This window comes from Acipenser ruthenus, chromosome 3 (assembly GCF_902713425.1).
Source record: "Acipenser ruthenus chromosome 3, fAciRut3.2 maternal haplotype, whole genome shotgun sequence".
Lineage (NCBI taxonomy): Eukaryota > Metazoa > Chordata > Actinopteri > Acipenseriformes > Acipenseridae > Acipenser > Acipenser ruthenus.
The window spans coordinates 36,634,265-36,658,345 of NC_081191.1; the positions used below are offsets into that span (position 1 = coordinate 36,634,265).

Sequence of the window (24,081 nt, forward strand, 5' to 3'; positions counted from 1 at the left end):
AAAATTTAATTGGTGGATAGCCAATAAACACCGGAAAAACTGTGGAAATGGTTAATCAGTTCACGTTGACTTTACCCTTTTCCCCATTAAAAAATAAAACCTTCTACAAAAATAATAATAAATACATTTCCCAGTGCTGCTGGGCAATGTCCAGCCTTCCTGACTTGTATCTATCATTGATTCGTTTTGAATACTTTAAACCTGCCCCAACTACTGAGTGACAGCACATTCCTACATTTCTACTGGAGACACCGCTTGCAAGATTTAAAACAAGACTACAAATCAGGATGGAGGCTTGTTAGTGCGATTTCAAGCTGTATTACAGTTAAGATACAGAGGATTTAAAACAGAATTGTGGGAAAATGTACAAAAATGCCTACACACAACAACCCCAGAAGAATGTGCCCGTGACCATAGAGATTTCGCTGTGAAAGACAGCAAAGGAAAGAAGGTACAACTTAAGTGTGCAAGTACTGTCGAGTTACTATACATATTTTGAAAAAAAAAAAAACGCTCAAGCATTTTGGAAAGTAACCGAAAACACTAATTTCATACAGTATATCAAAAACGAAAGCTCAGAAAAAAAACAATTTACATAAAACTAAAAAATAGCTAAAAATAAGCACAGAAAAATACAATTAATAAAACCCCAAAAACAGACGCCTTAATTATACAGTACAAGTATGTAACCCGAGGCTGCAGGGTGAGGCGTCAGATTCCAATAATTTCCATATTATTAGGCCATATTCCATGTGCTTTTGTGTGAAACAGTAATGGGCTGATAGAGTTCTATTTAAGAAGATGCATTGTTCAAAACATCTGTTCTCTGCTAAAATAAGTATTGCCTTGGGCCTCCTGTTCCAGAGGGAAGAATGCTCCCTACACAGGTGCCAAATAGAGTTCTGGAATGCAGTGAGTATGAAATACAGTTCATGTCACCACTGCTAAAGAACACAGGATGGGGGCTCCCGAGTGGCGCATCCAGTAAAGGCGCTCCTCGCAGGATGTGCCCTATAGCCTGGAAATCGCTGGTTCGAATCCAGGCTATGTCACAGCTGACCGTGACCGGGAGTTCCTAGGGGGCGGCGCACAATTGGCTGAGCGCTGCCCGGGTAGGGAGGGCTTAGGTCGGCAGGGGAATCCACGGCTCACCGCGCATCAGCGACCCCTGTGGCCGATAGGGCGCCTGTGGCTCTGCAGCGGAGCCGCCAGATCTGTGTTGTCCTCCGGCACTATAGGTCTGGTAGCATTGCTGTGGATCTGCAGTGCGAAAAATGACGGCTTGGAAGGAGCACGTTTCGGAGGACGCGTGTTTCAGCCTCCGTTTCCTGAGTCGGCGGGGGGGTTGCGAGCGGTGAGCCGGGGATACAGATGATAATTGGGCATGCTAAATTGGGGTGAAAACCGGGGTAAAAATAATTGGTGACGACTAAATTTATAAAAAAAAAAAAAAAAAAAAAAAAAAAGAACACAGGATTACATGTACCTCTCCATAACTCGGAGGCCAGGTGAGGAGCCATGGGAGCAGCCATCACACAGAGAGTGGCCAGGGCCTCTTCAAACTCGGGACTGTGAAGAACAACACGTTGGGAGGCTTGCTGTCGAGACACAGGGAAGGAATGAAATAAAAATTCGAACTGGAACATGAAGTCTTTGTGTTGGTCATTTACTTTACATATGCACGTATGTATGTATGTCTGCCTGCATGTCTGTGTTTAAGAACCCAAACACATTTACAGCAACTAAAAGGTGTGCAAACATTACCGAGTGTGAAAAAGTCTATGGACTTCAATAGACACAAACCCAATGAGGAAACGGTTATTGTGTAGGATTAATTTTATCTGAATTTCTAGCTATACAGTATTTTCTTTTATGATTGTCCTAGATCTAGAGAGGTGCAATGTGTGTGGTACATATCACATATGTGTTTCTATTTTTCGTCCAACCAATGTACAGTGTGTGTGCATGTAGGTTTTTTTTTTCTTCATGCGGTGCAGTGTTCCCAGTGGTGTCCCCTCCCAGCCAGAGTTCTCTCTCAGACTCACCGAGAGTGTGTTGGTGAGACCCATGAGGCGGGAGATTGCCGCGTTCAACAGGAAATCCTCTGTGAAGTGACTTGTTACCTAGTGGTGTAAAAGCAACAGGAAGGAACATCACACACTGCACAGAGCAGCAAACCTGCATGTCACTGTTTAAGAAGGGCCAAGCTTCAAATCTGAGGGCTTCAGAATTCACAAATAATAAGAAAAACTGTATATGGTGTACAGTATAAAAGATAATACAGGCAGCTGTGCTGTAGATTTTCTTGTAGAGGAAGCAATTAAAAAAGGAAAATCTTAAGAAGTTTCAGTAATTGAATAGATTCATAATCCACTATGGATCCTATTAAAAACTCTAAATATGCTATTAATTTATTATGACCATGCTACAGGATAGGCTTCCTTCACATAGTCACACATTCTGATTGTCTCCATAACTTGTGGTTAAAATGTAACAACATTTTGGACAATTGGATAAGTGACTCCCGTCATGTAAAAATGACTGTAACATCGTGCGTACAGACTGACAGACTCCTTATATCCTCAGATTTCAGTTGTCTCAAAAGCTTTTTCTAAAGAATGTCCTTAAAAGGTTTAATCTCAATTTGATAAATGATTAATAATAAAGGAGCTATTTATAAAGCGGGTTTAAAAGACTAAAGAGCTTCAATTGCTCTGAGTGGTTATTATTATGTATGTGTTTTGATTGTAATGTGTTAAGGTGCCTTCCCCTGAGTGAAGGAGTTGCTAATCAGTTCTAGATGTTTGATGGTGCTGGCTTCAGCTCACCTACCCAACATTACGCAATGTACGTCAATGGCAGGCAGCTAGAAAAGAAGAGCAGCTCTTGAAAATGAAAAAAGGATAGTAATGAAATACATAAAAAAAATGATAATCTTAAGATTCTTACTTTTTAATATTACCCAGCCCTTGGAACTACAACATGCATGGGTGCTGAGCTGAATAAGTGAGAGAAGCAGAGCGTGGGAAGTTGTGGCTATGATGATCCGTTTCCATAGTGATAATAGCAGGGTTGATGGTGCGAGTCTGCATTATTTAGGCCAGGTCTGCTGCTTGGAGTTCTTACCGTGAATGTTTACCGCATTAGTCTACAGCCGACTCAGAGTCAGAGTCAAGCTGGACCTTAGTTTTAAAACATTCTGTGCGTCTGTGCATGTAAAAATTCCAGGGTGACTCACCACCACAAGAGGTATGTGGCTCTTATTTCTTTTCAGTTCACGTCTATTTTCTGTGTACACAACAGCAAACAAAAATACACCCAGATACACACTGAAATTTAGTATTAAAAAACAAATGAATGCCTTAGAAGCACACAATGAGCCGCAAAAGCTCCCCGAATTTGAGTCAAATGCTCCCTGTAGATCTTTCTGTCTGAAAACGTATTTTCTCAATCATGTGGCATCTTGAAATGTACTCAGCTATTATGGAGATAAACTTTTGTTTAAAAATTGTTTAAACATCAAGTTTGTGCTGCTGTTTTATCAGAGGAGAGCACAAGCTCAGAGATAATATGCAGAAGATACTTTGTTAATGATTAAGTCATGATCCTAAGACGCAATGTGACCAAAAGAGTTTCGCAAGATTTTAATGCACTGATTATATATATTTGTAAATTACTGTATAATTGATTGTGAGCCTGTCCTGTTACAGTATTGCTGCACACCGCTTAGCTATCAACTAAAAACCTATTCCCAGAACAAATAAGAAAGAATGTAACTTGGCAAGACTTTCAAATAAGCTTCAGAGGGAATTGTGCATGCTGTTGATAAACTTTTAAGATGGGTGTGCACTGATTGAATTAACTTAATCTGACTGAGTTAGCCTAATCACAACCTCACTTGCTATTTAAACGACAATGACATCATTGACTAGAATGTGCAGAATGTATTTGAAATTCTATTTTTAACTGTTCATCAAACTTCTCTCTGCATTAGTACAAAGAGCACATTTATTTTCAAGTGCTATTATCGATGGACTAATTTGATGGAAACAACAGTTTCTAAAAAAACAGACAGTTTTGTATGCAGTAATTACCATTATTAACAGCTAACAAAACCTACTTTATATGTTCACTTTTGGTTCATATCCCTTCAACTGTGCTAAAATGTACAATTTATTCTCTCTCCATATTGTCTGGGTATTCACAAAGAACACTGCAAATCCTTAAACCTAACCTGAGACAGAGCATAGTTTTTGTTCTCCCAAATTTTCTTTGCTTCAGTCTTCTCCTTTTTGCTCAGCAGGTCCTGATTGGGAAGTATCCCAGAATTCCGAGCATCAATGAGCTTGCTCACCAAGGTCCAGAGTCTAGACTGCCATCTCAGTACTCCAGGGATAGCATCCGCTGAGGGGAAGACAAAAGGTGACAGGTCAGGGTGAAACATCACTTCTTCAAATGTATCTATGTGCTCTCTTTTCAGCAGAAGGTTTCGTATATAAAAAAAAACGGTTCTCCTACAGAAAGGAGATACAGTGCTGCTCATGTACAGATATAGAAAAGAAAATTGCAAGAAAAAAGGCATATTTACAACTTGGTTCCAGAGAGTGGGAGGCACCAAATATACATGCTCAGCTAGATCAATGCAACTTTACTGTGATTGCTGTAGTGCGGTGAGGATAAACAGTCTCTGCTGATTTTGCCTCCCCAGCACCAGAGCCAATGTGACGCTCCATGTGGAATCCCTAAAAGTCTTACTCTTGACGTCCCAGAGAATGTCCTGCTCAGGGGGCGCTGCATACAGGATGTAGAGGCGCACTGTGTCTATCCCGTACTGCTTCACCACCTCCTCCGGGTCGATCCCGTTGTGTTTCGACTTGCTCATCTTCTCCCAGGTCATCTGCAGTGCCTTCTTACTGTCTGCATGGACAGGCTCCGCACCTTGAACAACAACAAGTGCATCTCATTGTTTCGACTGTATATATTTTACGCTTAACAGCAGTGTCCCACAATCATGTTCAACTACTTCTTTGTCTGCTTACTATATTAAAATATCTGGGAGGGTCAAATTGCATTGGATTATTATCTCTAATCTGATTGCTATGTGATGCCCAGCATGTTTTACCTTAAAATACACATGGATATAAAATCCACTACAACCACTGGGGGTTGCTGGATGAAAAAGGTGAAAGATTCAGCACCGAAACTACAGTACACCTGTCTTCACTCAATGACTGTGAACATCCTATTTATATTTTAGAAAGACAAGGGACAATGAAACCTCATGCTCAAAGGGAACAAAAAGGAAAATACATCAGCAAGTTAACCTCTGTGTTCTTGATAATATACAACAAAGCTTTGCAGCCACAATAAAACTCCAGACGTGGCCTTTTAATCTCTTTTGAACTTGATATTTTATTGTATAGTACCTTTTGTTTACTTGTGTCATTTGTGTCACATTAGCATTCTCTCACGTCTTTTTTTTCTATAATTTGCTTATTTGATTTTGGGTGTGTTCGTAAACTCAATCTCAGAGTGTCAGAGCGTACTCTGACCGTTTGTAAACTCTGTGGTGTCGTTTGAAAACTCAGAGGAGATGGATTTCGGAGCGCTCAGCGCACACTCTGGCCACTGCAGCTTCAAAGCTGGATTCTCAGAGCGTTCACTTTCAAAATGGTTAACGGCTCGCTGTGGTGGATGCGGGTATATTCTACACCTATTTTTATTATTTATTTCTATATTTGTCATTTTAATATTTTTTGAGAAACAAAAACATATTCCACATATTTTAAGTTTGGGTTTTACATTTTGAAGCGACTGAAGGGGAGAAAGGGGAGCAGTCGTCTACACGCTAGCCTTGTTCAACACCAATTAGCACTTACCAGTTTTTCGCTTTTTTAAAAAAAAATTTTAACAATAAAGCCGCACAAACAAAACAAAACAAAAAAAATCTAACTGAAGAGCAGCAGTAATCATTACAGTAGTATTAGACTTGAATTGAAAACCCATGTAAAAATATATATAAATAAAAAAATTGGTCTAAGAAAAAGCCATTAAACAGCACAAATACATAATGATCATAGTTAATAATAGTACTATCAGTATTAAACCGTTTTAGGTTATTCGAAAACTAAAAGAGAAAATTCACGCTCTGAAGCACTCCGAAGAGATTTCTCGGATGCTCTTTCAGAGAGTCAGACTGAGTTTATGAATGCACCCTAACTTAGAACATGTGAACAGGTCTGCCTTTGTACAGTGCTGATAATGTTAACTAATCACAAGACCTTGGAGATGCAGTAAATAATTGCAACCACCCTGTGCAATATCAGTACCAAGCTTTTTTTTGTCAGTATAGAGCAGTCTCTTTCCTGTTAGGAGAAATGTTCTCACATGTGCTACGTCAGCGCTAGATTTTAAGGGAATTCTTTTCTAATTGCCACATGAACAAGTATAAGGTGTCACATAATGCATTAGGCATCATGTTGAGCCGCGTCACTACGCAGGACACAACGTGCTGTTGGCGCGTGGCTAGGTTTAGACGGAGAGCATGTTCGGATTTGTATGCAGCGTTACATGACTCGCTAATAAAACTTGAGGTATTGTTCCAAAGTTACACGTGTCCGAGTCGTGTATCTCCAGAGCAGCGTTTCTACTTTATAGAGACTACAAGGACTGTGAAGACCCAACAAGACCAGACGAGCTGAAACGGCAGTCTAATTAATCCAGTGAGTCTCATGTAAACTGTAGGGCCTCGAACATGACATAAGGCACATCACTGGTTGTCTGCAAACAAAAGGGAATTACAAACATGCAGATGTACAGTAGTACACTACAGTATATGTAGCGTTTAAGTTTATTTCTAAAGAACAGCACTGCAAACCACATAACTTGGTAAGGTGACAGGCAATTTTAACTGTGGGTTTGCGCTGCATATTGCCCTCAGTAAATATCTGTATTCACGTCACTTGTCTTGCTTTTCAAGGAAGCCAAATAAATGTAAAATATGCTGAACTATTACAATTCATCCCACAACTACGAAATAAAATTCCTGCATAAGAGGCACAGTAACCTGCGGAATGCGCTTTACATCCCATAATAGTACTGTACGCAGCTGACAAACTGCAATTTGATTGGTAAAACACAAGAGGTATGCTGATGTGTACATTGCAGAAGTGGAGTTCTCTATGATCTTTTTTTTTTTAATTTAGAATGACCAATTATTATTTTTATTTATTTTCCCCGGAGAACAGAGATCAGCCCTGCTTTTTATCCACTCTGAATGTGCTCGGTGTCTGGCCGGTAGGGTCATCCCTGCCGGTTTCCCACCCCCCACCCTGGGAGCGTCAGAGCCAATGTGACGCCCCCCTTGGGGACCCCAGCTTCTCTATGATCTTTAGCTACTGTACCACTGCATAAATGCCGGCACACACCAATACAGGAAGTGTCAGCTTTCTTACAGAATATTTATGACTTTCTTATGCAAGACGTTGTTAAAATATATTTATGAAGCCAATTTTTAACTGTCCTGGGCAAACAGACAAGCCTAAAAATTGAGCCCTCTACTTTGTCCAGCTTTGCTAATACTGTGGGACAGGTGAACAACAAGAGGTAAATATGTATTTTGAAATGGTACTGCAGAGTATTAATAGGGTTGTAACACAGACTTCCTTATCATTTTCTGTGTCAGTGAGGCCAGACCATGGGTCAGCATGCAATAATGGGTTTTAAAATATCCAACATTTGACATCATATGTAATAACTGTTGTGCCAACCAGAACAGCAACTTACATATATTTCTTTAAAAATAAATCTGTTCTAGTCACGGTACACCGATCATTTTTTCCTTTAAACAAATTTGTTTGTACTGCACAGTAGTTTGTACAGCAAACTCTTTTGCAGGTCAAAAATGATATCTGGGGCTTTGGCAACAGTGGACAGCTCACAGCACCATTGATAGACAGCGGTGGTTTGTTATCTACATAGAATTGTTTAAAGGTGTGATAACTTTAAATCTTCAGAAAGTTTAAACTGCTGTTCTGTTTCCTTATCACCTCCTGGGTCAGATTATGGAGCTGACCTTTAACACAGGATGTGATAAGATACCGAGAAGCAGCAGTTTAAACATTCAAAATCTATAGCATGGAATGTGAAAATCTGTGATAAAGTTTCTAGTGCTAATACAAGGTAAGATTCACAGCCTTAGTCCTTCCAGTGATGCAGCACTGGGCAGACAGAGTGATCTCTCACCTGAGAAGTCGATCTCCTCCCTCTTCAGAAACTGGCCACTTTCTGCTGACCTGAAGGTCTGCCCCTTGATGAGGCCCTGGACAAGAAGCTTGTGGAAAGGCTCTCTGCAAGATTAACAAATGAAGAGACGCCTGAGAACAAATGTGGAACAGAGTAATACAGCTCTCCCCTTTTTACAGTAATACAGCTTGCCCCTTTTTACAGTAATACAGCTTGCCCCTTTTTACAGTAATATATCTTGCCCCTTTTTACAGTAATACAGCTCTGCCCTTTTTTACAGTAATACAGCTTGCCCCTTTTTACAGTAATACAGCTCTGCCCTTTTTACAGTAATACGGCTCTGCCCTTTTTACAGTAATACAGCTCTGCCCTTTTTACAGTAATACAGCTCTGCCCTTTTTACAGTACAACCAGTTATAAGGCAGGATGGTAACACCATTCCACTAGCATGTGTGTTTTTGTCATAAGCCGGAAATATCACTGTGTCTTTTACCAAGGTCCCTACTAGTGTTTTAAATGGGAGTACTATATAATGAATTAAAAAGAAAAAAAAACACCTGAAGCTTCTCCAATAAAATATTTATTTTATTGAAGGACAATATTTATATTGCTGTTTATACAGAATGCATATCAGAGCCCTGTTTTGAAACTACTGCAAAGACTAAATCTAGTTTTACAGTATAACACTATCCAGAAACTACTCAGAAGAATAAATTAACTGCTCTTTCTTTCCTTCAACTACTATTACGGTACGCTGTTTATTACCAGTTGTATGCATTTGCCTTTGTCAATGTTGCTATAGTACCACCTGTAGGATCCATACTACTGACAGCACAGGTGATAGCCGACATGTGATAAATGACAACAAAGATCAAAGAAAAAGTTACATAGCTGAAGCATTGCTTTTCTCCTACCGATGTTTCACAAGGTTCTGATCTTTACAGAAGTGGCTAAAGAATCGTGCATAGTATAAATGCATAACAGCATGCTCCTTCCCTCCGATGTACAAATCCACAGGCAACCAGTGATCTGCAAGGACCCGGTCGAAAGGCCTGCAAATGTAAAGGTTGTATAGATTTACACATACAGGAACTGATGGAGGCTCATAAAACACAACTTGTTAATGAAATACTCTGTCAAAACCTAAAAATGAATTGGTTCTTTAAAAAAATAATCTCATTAGATAAGATCAGATCATCATTTTTCCAGAATAAAAGCAGCCATTTTATATTTCAGGGAGTCTAGTCTCCATAAAGTCTTAACACACTGAACAGATATGATTCATAAAAAATATTACACTGACTATCCTTCATTTGATCCAATTCATTTTTGTACACAAGTGGGTAGCCCACATGTCTAATTGTTTAATTGACCGAAGTAAACAAGAGAGTCTCAAAATCAGTTAATTATTTCATTAAAGCTGTTAAACCTTGCTTAAAATGGCCCTCCAGGACCAGAGTTGGCCATGCCTACAGTAGACTCACTAACAGTAGAAATGTTTTTACAAAAAATACAAAAAGATGTAACTCTGGTTTATGGTACTTTATAATTTTAAGGTTGCTGGAAAGGGCAACAGAATTTAAGAAAACATATACTTCTGTAGTCTTATACTGGCTTCAGCACTCACATTAATAGTGTGTCTTTAAAACAGGAGTGTTAAAACGTACAGACTGACTCGATTTCACTCAACACTCAATGATTTATTTTAATGAGTCTGAACTATATATGATTAGTATTACAATGTGAAAAGGAGACACTAGGGGGCAGTACTGTACATAGCAACACAAATCCTTTCAAAAATGTTCTCCGAACTCCTTTTAAACCTCTAAATGTACAAGCAATGGAGATGGTAAGGGATTCTTAAATTATAAGCATTATAAACCTCATGGAGCCATTCATTCAAATTCTTGTGGTAACAGTGGCTTCGTTTTAAGCAACTTAATGTGATCGAGGAGAAATAACTGTAAAAACACATTGTTAAATTTCTTCATAAACAACCGTTTTTTGCAATTTATAAAGGATTTTAAAAGGGGACACCAAGGTCAGCATTATCAGCTATAGCTGGTAATGTCTGCTGTGTCAGGTATTAATACTTACTTAAGCAGCAAGCAGGAGATGTAGGATGTATGGTGGGGTTATGTATCACTACATAACCACACCCTACCCAAGGTCTTTATAGGATACAAGTGTGGCTGCATGTCTCTAATCCTCTTGTAATGGAAACACAACACTCCGGGAAGTCTTACTGCTATATATACACTGGAAATGGTCACTACAGCACATGTGCCATCAAGGTCATTTACCAGTAGAGATGAGAAAGCCTTGTACTGCGCATTACATTACATGCTGCACATGAAACCGCTTCGGCAGAACACTTGAACTCCTGCCCATTTTATGTTGACCTGCCTATGTATTTTTTGCAAATAGTAACATGACTTTTACTTACTTTTATCTCCTTTGCATTTTAAATACACCCACCCCCCCAAATGAATTAATAAATAATCACACAATACATAACACATTCTCTGTGACATCATTGGAATAAAATCATTTCTATTCCATCCCCACATCTAAGTTAATTACACCAAGATGACAAAACACTTCATATTCTTAATTCATTTATTTGGTGGACAATTCATTTTAAAGTTTCTCACCTCTGTGTATTGTGAGGATCTGTGTATCTGAAGTAATACCAGGCCGAATCTACAAATGTATCCATGGTGTCTGTTTCCCTGCGAGCTGGGCCCCTACACCTAGGGAGGAAACAGTAGGAATCACTGTCAGCCGGGTCAGAACGTGGCAATTTCATTTCAAAATTAAACAAACAAATATACACCATAGGCAACAAACTGCTGTGCCAACCAGTAAAGCAATTTCCGTATATTTGCTTAAAAAGAAATTAATGTTCCCAGATGCAATCTGTTGCTTCAGACGCTGGTACTAGTCAAGGTACACTGATAATCATTTATTTTAGGCCAAACATTTGTTTGTATGCTCTCTGGAGGACAAAAATCTAAATCAGGGGCTTTGGTAATATTAGTATTCTCTCCAGACAGAACCCTGTGTACTAATAATAGAAGTTAAACCAGGTTTTCCTGCTCATTTTCTTTTGGGCCTTTCAGCTCAAATGGGCCAGCAGGGGTTACTTGACCTTGTCATTGTTTTGTTGGAAAACCCTGAAACAGCCTTAAAATTGTTATAATGTTATTTGGTAAGGAAGACAGAGAATATATAGTGGATACTGAACTAGATTTACGAAGAGCACATTAGCTCATGAGCCCCCATTATGGGGACTCTTAATAATAAGGGAAAGTCGTATATCGTTTCCTCAAAAACTGCTTTGAATAGGCAATAAATCTAGTAGAACCCAATTCATGCTTTTCTTAATATCGGCCTTTCAATTTGCCTCATGCACAGAACTGATTTTGAATAATGCATTCAAGTATTTCAAGGGACACATGTTGCTGGTAATAAGGGCCATTGATAAGCTAATGTTTCTCCAGATTGACGATACCAGACATCTATCATCATCATCATCATCATCATCATCATCATCATCATCATCATCATCGTCATCATCATCATCATCATCTCACAGGAATGGATCAGAGTACTTGTGACTAACATACATAAAAAGGTACTAATGCAATGTGTTTTTTGGTTTCTATTTTGCATAGCATCCTCCACACACACCCTTTACATCACCACAGTAACTGAACACAGAATAACTTGGAATCTCAGCACTGCACAAAACAATCAAGAGAGGAATATTACTGTGTATTGGGGAGACCAACTAACAGCTTTACAAAACATTACAAAATAACTCCTTTCATGACATCAGCCATATCCACATTGAGATTCTACCCTGCTTTATTCTCAACACGGTTGACATCATCTTTAAAAAATTCATACCCGAGATACCTCTTGGAATTCCCTTTGATTGCAAACTCAATTTAAAACAGTGATGTCACAATTGTGGGACATACCTCATGCAGTTCACAGAATTTCTTTTAATCACCTTTTCAACGAACGTGCTAATTGACTAATTAAGGTGTGTTATAAATACAAACACTTCTAGTTGTAGTCGATTTATTACTGTAAAGCCGTGTATAATAGGGTTATAGGATGACAAGCGGCTTTGTATGGGTGATTTTTAGGGTTCCGATTTTTGTTTTTTTACTAGAAAATGATCATGATGACTGGTTAATTGATTAGCTAAATTATTTGTGAAATCAGGTTTAATCCCAATATAAAATATTCCAGTAGAAATCTGCCCTTATTTGGTTTAGCCCTAAAATCAGAACACCTAGTTATAACAGCATTCATAGTGCATAAACAGTTCACTTCTACCCTGATATTCCTTCATACACAAACATTTGCCATTCTATAACCCTGTATTTCAGTACCAGCTGAATACATGCTCTGAAAAGACTGAAAGGCAAGAGTCAAACAGCAGTGGTGTACTTACTTGGGGCAGGTACAGGTAAACCAGTGTGAAGCCACTGCTAAAGGTGAAGCCCCCTTTCCAGTAAACGACCCCGCCTTGGGCAACAAGACAGGCAGGTCTTCGGTAGGCACGGGCAGGGTGCCGCAGGACTGGCAGTGCATTATGGGTATCGGGGTTCCCCAGTACCTCTGGCGGGAGACCAGCCAATCCCGCAACTTGGAACTTGTGAGGTATCCACCAACGTTGTTCTCTCGGGCTTTCTCTGTGATGGCATTGAAGGCTGCTCGTCTGTCAAGGCCTGTGAACTAAAGCACAGATCTTTCATTTCAGGACTGATTAATCTCAATTATATATTGTAAGTGTATCTCTTACTGTTTTAAACAATAAAAAGTACATTTTATTTGTTTGCTTCATTATTGAATTATTGGCGTATGTTAGATAGGGATGTCGGCATGTTCATCATATCTAAGATGGCAAATTCTGAAATATTAATTTCAAACTGTATTTGTTTCCCCTGTCCATTGGCGACAGTGCTAACCTACTTGGAGGCTCACCACCCGTTTTTCAAATAAATAATAATAAATTATACATGGACTGTATAAGGAACCACTGTTGTAAGATACAAAAGAAAATGTGTGACTTATGGAAATATGGAATTTAGAAATACAGTAAAACCTGTCCAATCCAGTGTCACTTAGGACTGGAAAATTGTACTGGCTTACACAGCGCTGGATTACAGTTACTGTAAATAATAGAATACTGTATCTAAAAAAAGGTAAAATGACAAAACAATTTGAATGCTTTTAAAAAACAACTTGATTACTGTACATACCCAGTATAATAAACACAACAATGCCTCAACAAAATCTTTACCTGTTTTTAGCACAAGCTTGTTTAAACCATTCCCATAGAAAGTCATTCACTTGTTCATATTAATTCAGCAAGCAGGATTCAGGTGTTTGCTTGCATTCAGGTTTTCTCTGTATTGCTTTTAAGTAGGCACCTTTTCTTCTCAGAACGGTTTGCCTCACACATTTTGAATTTTTTACTGTGTTCCCTTTTTTATTGGTTTTGGTAAACTTTCAGCTTTTTTGGTAAGTGCAAATCTTTCAAGACATACCTTGCAGTTCAACAACTGAGCAATTCAGAAACGTGCTGGCGGGACATGCAAGTATCTACTCAACGTCTTGCTTTTGTTTTTGTTTTGCTTTTTATACTAGTTTTAAACTTAGAAAAGAAAAATCACATGACCCCATGCTGGACTGCAGTCAGATTTACATTGATTTTAGGCAGCAGACTTAAAAACATGCTGGACTCCAGAATAGATAGGTTCCAAATTGTAGAGGGTATCACACCATTCATTTCAGTAGGGACCCATAAATCATGCAGAATTATACAGTATATAGAGGGCCTGGATTACAGAGGTTTTACTGTGTAGTTAAATGTACGTGAGAAATGTTTCAGTGTGAGGTGCATTCCTTCAATACAAAGCCTCGGAATTGCTACAGCAATTTTTTGTATTTCTTTCCTTTTTAGTTTTGATCCTTTGCACCAATTTTTGTCCATTGTGAGCAGCCTTGACAGCTCTATAATAATGTCGGAGGCGATGACAGCACTTCCTTTGTGGCCCATCTGCAGAATGCCTTACCTTACAACAATGTAACCTGAGTGAAGAGGTATAAAGAAAGATGCTGAAATATCGATCAAAGCATGTACTTGCTGTGCCATCTGCCAACTTCTTGTTTTATTTCACTTACATTTTTTATGTAATAACCCTTGTTAGCACACAACCGTGGTCACACCAAATATATCTACTGCATATATGTTTATCTACACACAGTCACTCACAGTTAGGCTGTGTTGACTGTACACTGTACATGTACCACATTTCACTGTATAGAGGCCCTTCACTAATTTGTGTGATTTGACTTTTCATAGTAGGTCTCTCATGCACTCCGTGAACTTGACTTTTCCCTGACTTGCATACATGAACACTAAACTTACTGTACATGTTCATCAACATTGTTTGGCTGTTATTGTCCACCATGACTGTTTACTTGATAACCTCAAATGAAACAATAAAGACATGTTCTGTATTACATATTTGTTTTTCTGTGGTTTGTTGTTTATAAATCATTGATCTGTATATTGATATGCAGCTCCATTTAATACCCAAACCCTAAGAAATATGTAGGCCTCATGTACTGTAGGACCCTCTGGAGGAAGCATGACATTGCAACAGATGTTGGCTAATAACAGCATTTCATATTTAAAAGTTACAAAAACACTGTCCACAGGCAAATAAAATAATCCATTCACTCTGCATTCGACTTCAGGCACACGGCACTGACCTCTCCGGAGTGAACTAGCTTCTCTGTCCCATCGGGCAGGGTTTCCAGAACCTGCAGGCAGGCCAGGCCTAGGCTCCTGGCCACAGCAGAGTCATCTGAGCTGGTGTTAGGAATGCCTGCCAGAGGAGGAGCGGTAAAGGGCTTTCAGCACGAGTTGGCTATATGACTTTTATCCAAAACAATCATTGTATGCTTGTCTACAGCAGTCTACGCATATAATCCTGCCCTACAGCGACTTCATTCAGGAATTAGCCCTGACAAATCATCACCTTGGTTACCTATCTTCAAATTTTAGCTCAAAGGGTATGCTGTTTACTCGTAAACTACTGTTGAAATGTTGGATAGCATAATACCACATTATCTAATGATTATTTTAACAGTAGGGCAAGTGCTAACTATCAATGACTTTAAAGAAACTTTTCATGTAAACCACAGGCTAAACAAAATCTTACTGCATAAATACCAATGGTGCTAGGATTAAACCTATCAAAAATATTTAAATTTTTTCAATACTGGGAATGTTTGTAACCAATCAGAAAACACTATCATAAGAAGCTCCCCATCTCTGTACTGTGTACAAGACTGTATGTATACAGCATTTAATTGTATTCAGAAAAGAATGTTAAGAAATACTGCATATAAAATACTTATACACTATGTAAACACTAAGGATAACACCAACATTCCATGTACATATTTGTGATAATGGTTAAACATTTAGGTACAATTCTAAACGCTTAACATTTAAACGTTTAAATTCTGAACTGTTAACATGCCAAATATATGCACATCTAAAGCATGTTGTGTCAGTACTGGACAAAAATTTAACATGCAACACAGCAATGTACCTATTTTGACGTGTAATCTGGAAGTGGACCGACTGTTCAGAACTGAAGTGCAACAGTGAGGGGGAGAGGCTTGTATTTGAAATGTGCCCTTCGATGTTGAAAAGAATCAGCTAAACATAACAAAACGTTTCCAATTTATGCAAATAAAGCCATTCTCCTTTTCACATAATTCTGCGTGGGAGACTGTCAAGCACTGTCATGCACCAAGATCTCACGGCACCGCAACACAGGAGTAATTCATTTACAGCAGTGACGGGGGTCCTGAGCTTCTCCATACAGATCCAGGGGGTGAGCGGGCACTGCAGCTTGCACACCCGGGTCTTTCTGGCCTCTCTAAGAGACAGCCAGCGAAGGTGCTCATTAGTGACGATTGTAAAGGTGGTTTTGGTGAATGATGTCATGTGAAGGCATTTCATTTCACACCTATAACAGCCTCTACAGATTTTAAGAAAGATTTGCAGCGGTATAAAAACGAAACAACTTTTCTCTCTATAGACAGGTGCAATAACAGCAATTCATTAAGACCTTCAATTTTTAATAGTATCTCACTTCCCTTGATGAATGGCTACTAATTATAGGAATAAGAACTCATCAGTGGTACTTAATATTCATCTGCAGCCTAATTGATAGACTAAGTAGGCAAGAATTTAAACATGACAACAGTGTCCATGAGTAGGAGCAGAGGATACTCTCAGTGCAGAAAATAAAAAGGAATGACATTTATAGAGGATAGCCAACCTGGGCTCATAAGCATAAAAGATGGCAGCAAGTTCCAGCCATTAAAAAATATTACTGGGCAGTATTTAACACTCGATTTATAAAACTACAGCCTGGTTATATTACCGGCCAGTAATGGTTTTAGATGTGATTTACTGTCACATTATGGCTACAGTAGTCCCTCTCCAAACCGGACACGTCGGACAGACAGGTTGTCCGAAATATCGAGATGTCAGGTTTAAAAAAAAATAATAATAAATTAAAAATTAAATGTCTGATCACCATTTAATAATAAAAATAGAAAGCAAATATATTTCATACAAACATTTTGCAAAGAAATAATTATACTAATTAACAAAAGTACAATGGGGAAAATAACAAAAGTACAATGTTAAATTAAGCGACTACAAAAATGAAATGCGAGTTAAAAATAGGATCGGGGATGAACAATTCACAATTTGTCAGCTCTGTTTGAAATAAAATTAAGGAGACCAAATGTGTGTGTGTGTGATCGCATTTACTTTTTCCAAAATACTTGTTTTATTTCTTTTTAGCAATATGGACCTCTATTAATATGGGGCATAACACATTATTTTAAAATAAAATACAGTGCATGGTGGGATACTATCGTATTGATTTCCACTGTTCATTGTGCTGCTAGGAACCGTAACCAAACTATTTTAATAGTGTTTGTACGCATTAACCCAGACTAAACATGAAACGGTACTTCAGTGTGGACGCTTTGAGCTGGATTAATTAGAACGGTTTCGAGTACAGTTCTCGAGATCGGTTATGTAGTGTGGACAGGGCCTAAGGCCTCGTACACACACTGTGGTTTGCGTGACAACCATATAAACAAACTGCACTCGCTGTGGTTGTTTGTTGTACACACACGCCTTTCATTACTGAAGTGAGTGCACGCCCTGTTTAAACTAACCACTGAACTTGGACCAGCATTACACGACATTTGTTTGTGTGGCGGTAGCATGGAGGCCGTGTTTTTGTTTCTGCTTTTGGAAGAAAGTACAGTACGTAATCAATAGAGAGCTCATCAAGCACAGCTCTGCTCTTTTCTGCAAAACCAGCAGAGACGCCGTTGTGCTTTTTCTGCACTGCTAAATATAATGGTGACGATCTGCAGTACCCATGACGATAGATCGAAACATTTGGGCGATCTTCCGACCAGAAGGCTGGTGGGAACGACTTGAATGGTCTCCAAATGACTGGATTAAAAATGTACGCATGTCTAAGGAGTCATACAGACGTGCTCAAATTTGTTGGTACCCTTACAGCTCATTGAAATAATGCTTCATTCCTCCTGAAAAGTGATGAAATTAAAAGCTATTTTATCATGTATACTTGCATGCCTTTGGTATGTCATAGAATAAAGCAAAGAAGCTGTGAAAAGAGATGAATTATTGCTTATTCTACAAAGATATTCTAAAATGGCCTGGACACATTTGTTGGTACCCCTTAGAAAAGATAATAAATAACACTATGTAACACAATTTTTGTTCCTGGGTAGTAAGTGTTATTTCCTAATTGCTTATGCCTCAAAAGTATAGAAAATGGCTATTATTCCCCACAAACGTTGCTTTTGTGACCAGGACAGTGATATTTTGAAATTTACCTATTTCCAATGAGAAAACGGGCGAATTTGTGTCTTTTCGTTCACATAAAGTCAGAAAAAAACAACATATGAATCCAAATTAACATGTATTTATACTAAAGTAATACAAAAATGACTACAAAAGATGTAGAAGTGAGTAGTTTTTCGAGATTTACGATTATACTGTAAATCACTTTCACGAATCAGCCCCCAAATGTAGTCTCCCATCATGTTCTCGTTGTACTGTCCTTGGTAGCGGCGTTCAAAGTCCAGTATATCCTGGTGGAAGCGCTCGCCTTGCTCCTCCGAGTACGCTCCCATGTTCTCCTTGAATTTATCAAGATGAGCATCAAGGATATGGACTTTGAGGGACATCCTACAGCCCATTGTGCCGTAGTTCTTCACCAGAGTCTCAACCAGCTCCACATATTATTATTATTATTATTATTTATTTCTTAGCAGACGCCCTTATCCAGGGCGACTTACAATTGTTACAACATATCACATTATTTTTTAACATACAATTACCCATTTATACAGTTGGGTTTTTACTGGAGCAATCTTGGTAAAGTACCTTGCTCAAGGGTACAGCAGCAGTGTCCCCTACCAGGGATTGAACCCACGATCCTCCGGTCAAGAATCCAGAGCCCTAACCACTAATCCACACTACTGCCCTAGTTTTCGGCCTTGTGATTGCCCAGGAAGCCCCGAACCACTGCGACAAAGCTGTTCCAAGCCGCTTTCTCCTTACTAGTGAGCTTCTTGGGGAATTCATTGCACTCCAGGATCTTCTTTATCTGTGGTCCGACGAAGACACCGGCTTTGACCTTTGCCTCAGACAGCTTAGGGAAGAAGTCTTGAAGGTACTTGAAGGCTGCCGACTCCTTATCTAGAGCTCTGACAAATTGTTTCATAAGACCCAATTTGATGTGCAGTGGTGGCATCAGCACCTTCCGGGGGTCCACCAGTGGCTCCCACTTGACGTTGTTCCTCCCCACAGAGAACTCGGTCCGCTGTGGCCAGTCCCGCCTGTGGTAGTGCGCCTTGGTGTCCCTGCTGTCCCAAAGGCAAAGATAGCAGGGAAACTTGGTAAAACCGCCTTGGAGACCCATCAGGAATGCCACCATTTTGAAGTCTCCTATGACCTCCCAGCCGTACTCATCATACTTCAAGGCGTCCAGCAAGGTCTTGATGCTGTTGTAATCCTCTTTGAGGTGCACCGAGTGAGCCAGGGGAAGAGACGGGTACTTGTTACCATTATGGAGCAGCACGGCTTTGAGGCTCCTGGATGAGCTGTCAATGAAGAGGCACCACTCATTCTGGTTACAGGCGGTTCGGATTGCCTCGAACAGACTGGTCACATTGATGACATCTCAGAAAAATGCAGATATGTATCCACTTAGGCAGCTGGAACTAAACTGAACTGGTGGGCTTAAGGCCCCTATATTTATTCTACTATTTATATTACTGGAAAGTTCTAGAAAGTTCTAGAAGTTACTCCAAGTTTACTCAGAACTGAATCTATCTGGAATGTTCTGGAAAATAGGTAAATTTCAAAATATCACTGTCCTAGTCACAAAAGCAAAGTTTGTGGGGAATAATAGCCATTTTCTATACTTTTAAGGCATAAGCAATTAGGAAATAACACTTACTACCCAGGAACCAAAAAAAAAAAAAAATTGTTACATAGTGTAATTGGATTATAGTGATATTTCAAACTAATTAGTTTCTTTAATTAGTATCACACATGTCTCCAATCTTGTAATCAGTCATTCAGCCTATTTAAATGGAGAAAAGTAGTCACTGTGCTGTTTGGTATCATTGTGTGCACCACACTGAACATGGACCAGAGAAAGCAAAGGAGAGAGTTGTCTGAAGAGATCAGAAAGAAAATAATAGACAAGCATGTTAAGATAAAGGCTACAAGACCATCTCCAAGCAGCTTGATGTTCCTGTGACAACAGTTGCAAATATTATTAAGAAGTTTAAGGTCCATGGAACTGTAGCCAACCTCCCTGGGCGCGGCCGCAAGAGGAAAATCGACCCCAGATTGAACAGAAGGATAGTGCGAATGGTAGAAAAAGAACCAAGGATAACTGCCAAAGAGATACAAGCTGAACTCCAAGGTGAAGGTACGTCAGTTTCTGATCGCACCATCCGTCGCTTTTTGAGCGAAAGTGGGCTCCATGGAAGAAGACCCAGGAGGACTCCACTTTTGAAAGAAAAACATAAAAAAGCCAGACTGGAATTTGCTCAAATGCATATTGACAAGCCACAATCCTTCTGGGAGAATGTCCTTTGGACAGATGAGTCAAAACTGGAGCTTTTTGGCAAGTCACATCAGCTCTATGTTCACAGACGAAAAAATGAAGCTTTCAAAGAAAAGAACACCATACCTACAGTGAAACATGGAGGAGGCTCGGTTATGTTTTGGGGCTGCTTTGCTGCACCTGGCACAGGGTGCCTTGAATCTGTGCAGGGCACAATGAAATCTCAAGACTATCAAGGCATTCTGGAGTGAAACGTACTGCCCAGTGTCAGAAAGCTCTGTCTCAGTCGCAGGTCATGGGTCCTCCAACAGGATAATGACCCAAAACACACAGCTAAAAGCACCCAAGAATGGATAAGAACAAAACATTGGACTATTCTGAAATGGCCTTCTGTGAGTCCTGATCTGAATCCTATCAAACATCTATGGAAAGAGCTGAAACTTGCAGTCTGGAGAAGGCACCCATCAAACCTGAGACAGCTGGAGCAGTTTGCTCAGGAAGAGTGGGCCAAACTACCTGTTAACAGGTGCAGAAGTCTCATTGAGAGCTACAGAAAACGTTTGATTGCAGTGATTGCCTCTAAAGGTTGTGCAACAAAATATTAGGTTAGCGGTCCCATCATTTTTGTCCATGCCATTTTCATTTGTTTTCTTATTTACAATATTATGTTGAATAAAAAATCAAAAGCAAAGTCTGATTTCTATTAAATATGGAATAAACAATGGTGGATACCAATTACTTTTGTCAGTTTCAAGTTATTTCAGAGAAAATTGTGTATTCTTCGTTTTTTGTGGAGGGGTACCAACAAATTTGAGCACGTCTGTATATGCTTTTTTGTCATTTACTGAGACATTTCCTGGGGTGCCAAAACACACAGATGAGACGTTTGGTATTGGTGGAAAAACGAGTTGCGGTCGCACCATCACGTTTGGGGTTCGAATAGACCCATATTGTTTTATTTAAGTTGCAAAACCAAAAATAGGGTTCATGTACAACACCTAGTGGACTTCCGCAGCTGCGGAGGGAGAACCACAGGGGGCAATGGGTCGTCTCTGCCGTGGCAAAGAGGTCGACCTGTGCCGAGGCATGGGAGGGGAGTATCGCAGCTACATGCCGGGACACCTCTCGCTATCTGTGAGAGCGTTGTAAGATCTTCTCTACCGCTGGTCCAAAGGTGTGGCCAGGGGAGATAGGAGCATCTAATAATGCAGACTTGTCTGCATCTGGGGACCTTCGCTTGGGACAGCCAGAGATGTCTGCCTACCACCACCAAGCCTGCCAGGCTTCTACCCAGGGCTTGCACTTGGAAGCCCGAAATTTGTAGTAGAGTGCCCGAAACCGCGCGTAGCTCTAAAGCTAGCGGCTCGGGGAGGGTTACGGAGCACAGCATACCATCAAGGTAGGCCGTTAAGAGGCTTCCTGTGTTCGCCATTAGCTGTTAGGGAATACAGGATCTGGGTCCTGAGTCTCCATCCGCAAAAAGGACTCCTCATCCCAGGAAGCTCATCACCACGTCCTGTTGCTCAACCTCTGTAGCAACCACTGGCGAAGCCGGGGTATGCTCTGGGGCAGGCGCTGGTGGAGCTGGGGCAGTAGCAGGGGGAACCTGCTGCCTGCTTAAGTGCTCGAGTATCTGGTCCATTTGGCCCTTAAACTTGGTAATATCCCTTGCCTGGTCCACGTTTCTAGCTCTCTTTCTGCCCCTCGAAGGGAGATCTAGAGCGACTGTGGTGGCGCTGTGGAGCCTGTGCACAAAGAATACCTTGCGTAGGGCTCGGAGGGTGGGGAGGGGAGGCCTGGGATCCTGAGGCCGACGATGGCTCTCCTAGGCTGGCTGCAGGGTTCTCATCTGAGAAAAGCGGCAGTCTTTTTTGTAGGGTGCTCTCCTTGGACCCGGCGCAAAAAAAGGACATCCTGTCTGCCAAGGCAGCAGAGGTGTGCTCAATGCCCAGGCACCTGACGCACAGGGTGTGTTTGTCCTGCAGGGGCATTTGCCGCCTGCAGGACATGCACGGGTGGAAATTAGACGTTTCAGTCGAGGTGTGTAGCTCTGGAGCATCAACAGAGCCGAAGCACCGAGACATCGAGGCTGTATAACACCGAGGCACCGAAGAAAACCCCAGGGGATTGAGTGTGCTGGTGAAACGCCGCAGGCGTCAAAGCACCGAGGCGATGAGTCCTCGAGGCACTGAGGGTGCTGAAACACCGAGGTACAGAGGCTATGGAGCACCAGGGGCCCAAGGGTCTCGAGGGCACTGGAGTGGAAGGCTAGAAAGACTTTGAAGCATCGAAGCGCTGAGGCGTACAGTCCTCGAGGTGCCGAGGGTGTCAAAGCGCTTAGGTACCGAGGCTCTTGGGCAGTGTGCCACCAAAGGCACCGCTGCATAGGCTTGAAAAACTTTGAAGCGTCGAGACGCTGCGGCGTGTAGCTCTTGAGGTACTGAAGGCGTCACTGTACAGTTCAAAAACCTCGAGGCGAGTAGCCCTCGAGGTCCCGAGGATGCCGAAGCACCAAGACACAGAGGTTGTGGAGCATTGGGGCACCGAGGCCACCGAAGCGCGGGGCTTGCAAGGCCTCGAAGCGGCGAGGCTTGTAGCTCGCGAGGCACCAAGGATGCCGAAGCACTGAGGCTCTGAGGCACCAAGGACCCGAGGGTACCGCAGGCGTCGAGGTCTAGACATGGGGGCGCCGAAGCAACGAGCACCAAGTACCGAGGGCAAAGCACCAAGATATTGGGCTGTGTGTGTGTCTGGGCTGCTTACAGTCACACAACCAGGAACAGTGCATAGCTTGCAACGGTGTGGAGCGTAGTCTGCAGACAGTTGCAGTGCAGTCACACAACCAGTGCAGCACGAAGCTTGCAGTGGAGGGGAGCACCCAAGATGGTGTCCAGACCGTGTGGAGCCCTCAACCGGTGCAGCGCATAGCTCTATTACCACTACGGGGCCTCGGGGGCCCTATTAACACGACAGGGCCCCACAGGCTCTATTACCACGACTGGGCCCCTCGGGCTCTATTACCACGACGGAGCCCCCGGGGCTCTATTACCACTACAGGGGCCCTGCAGGCTCTATTACCACTACAGGGCTCCAGGGGCTGTATTAATAATAAAGGGCTCTTCTGGTTCTTCTGAAAACACAGGGTAGTTTTGATGCTATTTGAAATACAGGGCCTCTATTAATTTGTAATAAATGTAATTGAAAGAATAACAATGTTTGGGGTATACCAAAGTGATATTTATTACAACACAATACGAAATTACTGCACTATACATATGACAACTAATGTTTCTGTTTTCAGGAGTACAATGGAGGTGTCTGCATTAGGACATGTGTTTGTAGACGAACTTGAAGAAAAGGATTGAAAAAGGAAAGATGACGAAGTTTATCCTGTTCATTCATACATTCCTACTTTAGCTTCTACTAACTCATACATAAATAAATAGTGCGTGGTGTAAATTGTTTTTATGTTGAAGATAATACAAACAGGTTCATTGAATCAATTAAAAAAAAAATTATAATAATTTACCTTGAAAACTCACAAAGTGCATTAAAATGTTCGTTGTAATATCAAGTATTTTCTGTGCGTAGCACC

The 24,081-nt window shown here is 40.8% G+C and overlaps 1 protein-coding gene across 1 annotated transcript in view; it reads right to left on the reverse strand.

The window, feature by feature from the left end:
- The window catches only part of LOC117435282 (leucine--tRNA ligase, mitochondrial-like), an 86,785-nt gene that overhangs the window by 10,489 nt on the left and 52,215 nt on the right, over window positions 1-24,081 (reverse strand). The window contains exons 11-19 of the mRNA XM_034058327.3: window positions 15,043-15,158; window positions 12,713-12,996; window positions 10,899-10,997; window positions 9,159-9,296; window positions 8,245-8,348; window positions 4,756-4,938; window positions 4,235-4,404; window positions 2,046-2,123; window positions 1,487-1,598 (exon numbers count right to left, since the gene is read on the reverse strand). Coding sequence (XP_033914218.3) covers window positions 1,487-1,598; window positions 2,046-2,123; window positions 4,235-4,404; window positions 4,756-4,938; window positions 8,245-8,348; window positions 9,159-9,296; window positions 10,899-10,997; window positions 12,713-12,996; window positions 15,043-15,158 — 1,284 coding nt within the window. The remainder of the gene's footprint in view (window positions 1-1,486; window positions 1,599-2,045; window positions 2,124-4,234; window positions 4,405-4,755; window positions 4,939-8,244; window positions 8,349-9,158; window positions 9,297-10,898; window positions 10,998-12,712; window positions 12,997-15,042; window positions 15,159-24,081) is intronic.